General features: G+C 52.3%; 1 protein-coding gene across 3 annotated transcripts; it reads left to right on the forward strand.

Moving 5' to 3' along the window:
* The first annotated feature begins 2,369 nt into the window (after window positions 1-2,369).
* On the forward strand, window positions 2,370-6,441 carry LOC120694177 (protein ACCELERATED CELL DEATH 6-like). 3 transcript variants are annotated; one of them, XM_039977348.1, is made up of 3 exons: window positions 2,370-3,401; window positions 4,505-5,148; window positions 5,335-6,441. In XM_039977348.1, the coding sequence occupies exons 1-3, from the start codon at window positions 2,546-2,548 to the stop codon at window positions 6,151-6,153; spliced, it is 2,319 nt and encodes a 772-aa protein (XP_039833282.1). In that variant the 5' UTR covers window positions 2,370-2,545; the 3' UTR covers window positions 6,154-6,441. The 3 variants fall into 3 exon arrangements, with proteins under 3 accessions (XP_039833282.1, XP_039833283.1, XP_039833284.1); XM_039977349.1 differs by having other exon boundaries at window positions 2,372-3,401; window positions 4,505-5,224; window positions 5,335-5,811; XM_039977350.1 differs by having other exon boundaries at window positions 2,373-3,401; window positions 5,372-5,858.
* The last annotated feature ends 1,874 nt before the right edge of the window (window positions 6,442-8,315 follow it).

An 8,315-nucleotide genomic window follows, 5' to 3' on the forward strand; every position in this document is an offset into this window, starting at 1 on the left:
TCTGGGGCTGATGGAGCTCCGCGGGTTAGATTTAGAATCCGCCCTAAACCTAAAATTTTTCAGGTATCTGAACTCGCAAATCCGCGGGCAAAAATTAGAACCCGAACCCAAAACCATGGTTTCAGGCTTTCCCTGGGCTATCCTAGCAATGGGCACTAACCACACACATAGATACTAGGGTGGTGTAGCACGTTATTGTAGTTCAACAAACGACGTTACACATGCATAAAAGCAGACTAGAGCTTTTGTCCAACATGCTAGCTGTCTGTCAGGAAATCTTTTGTAGCTTACAAGCTAGCATGGAGCAATAATAATAACAAAGACTAAAAGTGCAAGCAACGAATAAAGAAACCTGAGTGGTTAAAGATTAATGGTCCACGACGTGTTACGTACATACTGCTATATTCGGGAGTGTACACGTTAAAGGGTGCGGATAGTTAATATAAGTTATAACCAGCCACTTTTTATGCCGTATTCAATGGCCCTGTTTGGATACTCTAACTTGGTTAGAAGTTAGAGTTAGTTTCTAGCTCATGACTAACACAAAACTAACTCTAACCAAAAACATGTTTGGATGCAAAGGTTAGAGTTAGATTAAATGCACTTTTCCAATCATTTGGTCTCTCTCTAGCAAGATTTGGTGTGGGCAGCTTTGTGTGCCCTCCTCCTAGCTCCTCTCTCCCTCCCACACCACCCCATTTGCTTGGCCGCAGAAGGAGAAGGCGCTCAACTGCCCGCGGTGCGCCTCCCTCCCCTCTTCCATCGCCGGCGATCCTCCTCCCTCGCCGGGCCGGCCGTCCTTCCTTCTCTCTCGCTCTCGCTTCACCCGCGTGCCCCCTCCCCTGCTCCGGCCCTCCAGCGGCGGGACCCCGGACCACCTCGACCTCGCCGGCATCGAGCTCGACCTGATCCGCGGCGCCGAGGTCCTCCTCCGGCGCCTGACCCTGCTCCCTGGCGGCGAAGCTCCGTGCGCGCGGGCGGCCGCCCGTCCCTGCCCCGGCGGCCGCGCACGCGTGGCCCGCCGCCTGCCCCTGCCCCTGCCCTCAGGCGGCGGAGCCTCCCCGGTGGAGCTCGTGGCGGCCCGGCTCGAGCTCGAGCTCCGCCCCGGCGGTGGGATCTCCGGCCGGCCGCGTTCACTCCCCATTCCGGCGCTCCCTCCAGATCCGGCGAGGGTGGACGGAGCTGGCGGCGGCACGCGGGTGGAGCAGGCTGCCGAGCGCGGACGGCTGCGCGCAGGCCGAGCAGGCGGCAGCAGGCGCGCGCAGCAAGCACGCATGGCGGCGAGGGCGCGCAAAGCAAGCACGCCGGTCCCACGGTGCCTCCCTCCTCCCTCTCTCTTCTCCGGCCGCCTCGAGCTCGGCCGCCTCAATGTCGGAGCGGCGGATCTTGCCGGCGCTCGGAGTGGCGACCGGTGGACGAGCGCACACGGCGGCGGCGAACGGCGGCGCTCGGAGCGGCGACCGGCAGACGAGCACACTCGGAGGGATAGCGGGCTGGCGGCGCCCCTGGGTCCGGATCGGGGATTCGGGGTGCGGTGCGGAGGGGGAGGGCGGCGGCCACAGATGGATCCGGGGAGGGGAGAGAAAGAGGAAAAAGAGTGGGTCCCACCTCAATCTAACCCAAATAAGCACCCCTTGGGGGGGATTGTTTTTTGGGGTGGGTTAGATACATCTAACCCACTCTAACCCACCCTGTTTGCCTACTTTTGGGTTAGATGGCTCCAATCTAACCCAATCTAACTCTAACCCATGGATCCAAACAGGGCCAATAACTTTTATGGCTTTGACACATCAGGCACGGATCCATTTCAAAATCTGAGTTAAAACAAGTACATAAATCATTCAGAAAATGAGATGAAAATAAGTAAAAAAAAGAGAGAATACTCGGATATAAACGGATAGATCAGGTTTCTTCTTTCTCGTGGTCCTAATCCGGATATTAAGTTGAATTCAAAATTATATACATACAATATTATTAATAACCCGCAAATCCATCACTTCAAGGGACACAAAAGGCGCGTCTTCCCGCCGGGCCCTACAAGCCTACGCCTATTCTTTCCTATGTTCGTTCTTGTCTCATTTCTTTGAAAGTAATATCGTCCGTAACAAAAGATTGATTCAATGCATTTTCATTTCTTTTCTCTCTCTATCTGCGAGTGGTTCGGCTTTTTTCCTAAGCAAGGTCGGTGCTGTCGAGTGAGGATTGGCTGAGCGTGCTTTCGCTGCTCGTGGTGGAGTACTCTTTTCATTATTCGCTCTATTATTGCCTCAGGATGTGATCGGGATTAAGCGGCGTATATGATACCCCGGGGGGACCGGACTCAAGGAATTCATTCTTTTTCGCACTAATGAAGTGCGGGAGTTCCACCTTTGGAGAAGTCTACTGGAAGCTATTGCTTTTAATAAAGCCATCTCGGGTGGTGCTCCCTTCGTCCGCCCTAAGTCAATAAGTAGGATCCCTTCGTTCATTAGGAGATAGCTGGACAGTGGTTCGCCAATCACCATCAGTAGCAACATACTACTAGCTTGTGACTTGTGAGCGAGTGATGGCGGTAGCTGCAGGGGCTAACGACGACGGCGAGCAGGCCGCTGCTCGTGATGAGCCAACAGCACCAACAACCCCCGCAGTCGCAATGCCCAGACTAGATCCGCAGCTGCTCATGGCTGCTCGCCGCGGCGACAGCAACGAGCTCAAGCGTCTTCTACAGCCGCTGGAGGAGAAGGAGGCGACTGCACCAGCACCGGAGGTCGCCGTGGTAATTGACGACGATGGGTCGCCTCCTCCTGTTGCTGCACATGCGTCGGCCTGTGGACGATCGTCGTCACTCCTTTTCGGGGAGACCGCTATGGGCGACTCTCTGCTGCACGTGGTTGCCGCCGCATGCGGCGACGGCGACGGCTTTGTGGAGTGCGCCAAGACGATCTGCGGCAAGAAGGGTGGGGGGCGCCTCCTGCTCGCGTGCAACAAGAATGGCGACACACCCTTGCACTGCGCCGCCAGTGCTGGGAACGCCACCATGATCTCCTGCCTCCTCGATCTCGCCGACGATCAGCAGGGGGCGATGGCCATGGTGAGAGTGCAGAACCAGTGTGGGGAGACCGCCTTGCACCACGCGGTCAAGCGGGCCTGCTGCATGATGCACAACCGCCCGTGGCCCGTGGTCGTGGATGCTGACTATATAGAGCGCCTGGCCTGCGTCGACAAGCTCATGGCCGTGGATCCAGAGCTGGCCTGCATCCCACATGATGGGGACGGTGCTTCGCCGTTGTACCTGGCCATTTCGTTGGGTGAAATGGAGATTGCACGACACCTGTTTACCAAGACCAAAGGCAAGCTGTCCTACTCCGGACCAGACGGACGAAACGTCTTGCATGCAGCTGTTTCTTGTGCGAACGTCCAAGGTATGTAATTATTTTCAAATTTTTGGTAGGATCAGTACTATTACATATATAAGCTCTTGAATCCGCTCAAAGATCAAGTGCTCTGATCTTGAGTGGATATATATCCATTCTTCAACTGCAGATCGGCGAATTGAATTTCAAGCCGAGCACATCTTATGAACACCTCCTCAAGATTTCATCAAAAAAACAATACCGCCAAGCCGTCTAAGTAATGCACCGATCGTAGAGAGTAACAAGCAAAGATTCTCACTTGACTCTACACAAGACGTCTACTTTAATTTCTTCAAGTTTCTAACTCTCATCACTAGACTTCATCTGAACTACGTACCTAGCGCAAGAATTTCACAAGTATGTTGTAAAGAACATGGCACCATTTATGCCATTTCGAGTGATTTTGGTGATCATATGACAACGCAATCAATGTGACTAATGGTTTTGTTAAGTGAACATTTTTAGATCCCATGGATGAAGTAAAAAGGCCATACAAAGCAAAACACGAAGAAAGAACTCAAAGAAACGCTGAATTAGACGAGTTCTACTGAAATCAGTAGCACCGGAAAAACCGATGCTTACAGCATCGGTGCATCCGATGGTTGTCGGAAGATCCGACGCCCTGCTTTGGTGCAAGATTCTCACTTGACTCTACACAAGACGTCTACTTTAATTTCTTCAAGTTTCTAACTCTCATCACTAGACTTCATCTGAACTACGTACCTAGCGCAAGAATTTCCCAAGTATGCACCACAACATCTGCACTCTAGGCTCATCTAGGCCAAGTTACTACTCTTTGCCCCCTTTATAGTACGTACGTACGTGCGGCCTAAACCAATCTCTAATAACTAAGTGTCTCTCAACTCTAAACGATACTTAGAACTAGTTTATCCTTAATCTCGGGGTATATCTTTTGCACCATTACATGAAAGCCGAATGAATACCATAAAATTAAAGCCCATCATTTCACAAAACAAAGGATCGTGTCATTTCAAATATATATATATATATATATATATATATATATATATATATATATATATATATATATATATAATGTATACATTGAGTTTCCCAATCAAATCAAAAGCTTGCGTGCGTGCATGATGCAGCGCTTGGTATGGTTTTGATGTGGCTCAAGCAAGAAGCACCAAAGACGCCCAACCAAGGAGGGTCGTCTGACGACGATCTCCTGAAGCGACTCACTAGCCAAGGGGACAAGAAGAACGGGAGCACCCCTCTTCACTTGGCTGCGTCCTTGTGGGGCTTCCCGTCCACATGCATTGTTCCCACTTGGTCTTGGATGTGGTCAGGGTGGCGGCGTGTGGTGATCGATGAGCTGCTAGGCGCTAACGCATCGACGGCGTACCAGGCGGACACGTACGGGCTGTACCCCATACACGTTTCTGCAGGGGTTGGCTCCATCGACGCCATCGAAATGATACTAGAAAGGTGCCCGGAGTGCGCCAGCCTGCGGGATGGCAAGGGAAGGACGTTCCTCCACGTCGCTGTTGACAAGGGGATGTTTGGCGTGGTTAAATACGTGTGCAAAACGCCGGAGATGTCATGGATGCTGAATGCCATGGACGACAACGGGGACACCCCGCTCCACCGAGCTGTGTATGCTGAAAATCTCAGTGTCTTCGGATGTCTCTTTTGGAATCCACAGGTACGCCTGGATGTTGTGAATAAGGAGGGCATGCGACCGGTTGATGTTGCATGGAGCAGGATGCCTCTAGAGGCTTATTATGCATGGGTAATTAATCTCCTCCTCTCCTATCCTCTCCTCTCCTCTCGTCTCGATATGCTGATTGATATATACATCAGGCCAGGTTAATTTAATCTCTCTCTCTCTCTCTCTCTCTCTCTCTCTCTCTGTGTGTGTGTGTGTGTGTGGGGTAATAATTAATTAATCAATCAATCAATCAATCCTTGCGTGTAGGATCCAAGAATACATATACGAAATTCACTATTAAAAGTGGCAGCTCCATATGGTGAAAGCAGTCGGGGCGACCTCTTCAAGCAAAAACATGCTGACCTCTTCAAGCAAAAACATGCTGACGACAAAACCCAGGCGCAATTATTAGCAGGAGGCGAGGACACTACCTCGGCGAATAAACATCATGCTGACAACACCCATCAGCAGTTGTTTGAAGGAGGCGAGGGCACTATATCGTCGACTCTAACATCTGCGGCGCAAGTCATGGGTATCCTATCCGTCCTTGTTACAACTGTCACATTTGCATCAGCCTTCACGTTGCCTGGAGGATATCGAGCCGACGGCGGCGACGCTGCAGGCACGCCGGTGCTTGCCGGGAGCTATGCTTTCGAGGCCTTCGTCCTCGCTGACGCTATGGCATTTATCTGCTCTCTGTTAGCTACCTCTTTCCTGCTCTATGCCGGGGTGCCTGCTTTTACCCTCACGGACCGCTTCCAAACCGTGAATGAAGCATACGGCTTGATGATGCATTCAGCAAGGAGCTTGGTGGCCGCTCTTGGCTTGGGGCTCTACGTCGCGCTGCATCCAGTTGCCCGCACCATTGCACTTGTCATCGCTGTCTGGATGAGCATGCTTGTATATGGCTTCACCAAGGATTCGGAAGGCATCGATTATATGTTTAGCTATCCTATAATTCCAAGACAGAAACTCTCGGCATGGAGTCGCGTGTTAGGCTGGATTATCTATTTGTTGGAACGCCTCTGGTCCTACATACTAATCTTCGGCGTCCCGGCAATTCGCAAGTGGGCAAGGGGAAGGTAGCCCGCCAACAAGTTACAACACCTAATCTCAAGCTACTAGTGTCTCTCCTCGTGCATGCATGGTTCAAAGACCACCTAGAGTACCTGGTCTCGCGATCGATGATGGCAGTTGCTGTGGTTGGTTGGTTGTTGTTGTGATGGTGCTGTCTTGTTGGCTGCGTACTTTAATTCGTCGTGTGAGTAGTGTAATTTTCTTATTTTTGTTGTGTTTTATTGTTTTATTAGGTTTCTCATTCTCTATTAATACTAGCAGAGAGGGCACGTGCAACACGCACGTGATACAAAATTATTTGCCTTTTCTCTTGGATTCGATACTACCCACCCGTATCGGTTGTGAAAGTGATTATGCCAATACTCCTTTTAAATTATCTTGTAAGCATCTCCAAGAGTTTGGCAAATTCAGCTTGGTAAATCTTGTGATTTGCCAACTCCCAAAACTATATGCCAAGTAAAAACAAAACCCATCGCCAATAGTTTGCTATTTTAGACTTGGCAAAATGAGAGAAGAAGGCCCACAAGAATTCTTTGCCGGCCTTTTTTCTGTTTCACGCGCGAAGTCGCGTCCTGCTCCCCGCCGTCGCTTCGTGTTCGTTGTTGGCGTGATCTCCCTGCTGCCCGCGTGATCCAGCCGGCCTGATCACTGCAAGGCCAGGCTACTGGATTGTTCTTCGCAAGAGGGCGAGTACGTGATATCCTGCCTCGAGCCGGCCATCATATTTCGTTGCGTGATCTAGTGTTCTTGATCTCTGTACTGCCGACTAGCAGAGAGCACGGCGGCGTCGAGGATGATTCGTCGCGGCGTCCAGATAAAGTTCCTTTGCGGGCGCGGGAGAAGGAGCCCGTCGGCTCGCGCGCCGAGAGTCGCGGAGACGACGGAGACTGTGATGCCAAAGTATTTCCGCGCGCGTATATATGCGCCTCGAAGGGGTAGAATTTGCCAAGTTTCCAAAAATGCCAAGTTGGTTGCCAAACTGTTGGAGGCTGTTGTTTCTTCATTTGCAAAAAAAAAGAAGTATGCCAAGCTGGGATGCCAAACTCTTGGAGACGCCCCTCCAACAGTTTGGCAAACGACTTAGCAAAATATGGCAACTTGGCAAAAACTCTCCCTCACCGCGCATATTTGGCAACTTGGCAAAGGGCTTGGCAAATCCTCTCCCTGCTTGCATGTTGCGTACTGACCACGAAAATTAAGTCTTCTCCATCCTTGCATGCTGCCTATTGCCTTTTTTTTCATTTTGCCAAGTCCGAATAGCAAACTATTAGAGAGGAACTATTTTTGTACTTGACAAATAGTTTGAGAGTTGGCAAATCACAATATTTGTCAAGTAGAATATGGCAAACTTTTGGAGATGCTCAGTGCGGGGAAAATGAGTTCACATATGCAAATGCCAAAATGGTGCAGCTATACCCGAACACATCCTAATTTCAAATCGGGACATTCGATTGATTCTTATCCGTCCAATAAAGCACCGATTGAATTACGCTACGTCCACCCAATTCCACGCCCCCCGCTGAAATGTTCAGCTCACACTGCACCAATTAAGTTGTACCCCGAATCTTGACTGTGTAAAAATCAATGGCTCCCAACAATCCTAACACAGCTTCAACGCCATCCAACGGACCCTGTTATATGGATCCTCGCGTTGCGTTGAAGCGGACACCCCCATCGCGTGCGTGCCCGCCCCTCTGCCGCGCCCCGCGTTCGAATCTCCCCCACCCCCACCCCGCACTCATTTGCCGCCGCCGGACTCCCGCGCGCCGCGCTTGAACTGGCAAACCCGCCTGCCGTTAGTGCCTCCGGCCTCCGGCTCGAGCTCGAGCACCTCCACAGCCTCCTTCCCTCCCGGAATCCTCCGCGCGGGGCCACGGCGGCGGCGCCGGATCCGCGGGCGGCGGCGGCCTCCTCCCTCCCCCAGCGAGGTGCGCCGGATCCGCGCCCCTCCTACTCTGAATCCGCGAACGGCGGCGGCCGGATTCGTCTCCCCCCCCCCCCGGGGCGGCGAGCGGCCTCCTCCCTCCCCCCAGCGAGGTGCGCGAGGCGCTCCTTCGGCCTCCCTCGCCTCCCTCCCCCTCCTCCTCATTCGATTTGGGTCGGCGGCGGCCGGATCCGCCCCTCTGTCTCCACGGCGGGCGGCGAGGTCGGCGGGCGGCGAGGTCGGCGGG

This window comes from Panicum virgatum, unplaced genomic scaffold (genome assembly GCF_016808335.1).
Source record: "Panicum virgatum strain AP13 unplaced genomic scaffold, P.virgatum_v5 scaffold_3968, whole genome shotgun sequence".
Taxonomy (NCBI): domain Eukaryota; kingdom Viridiplantae; phylum Streptophyta; class Magnoliopsida; order Poales; family Poaceae; genus Panicum; species Panicum virgatum.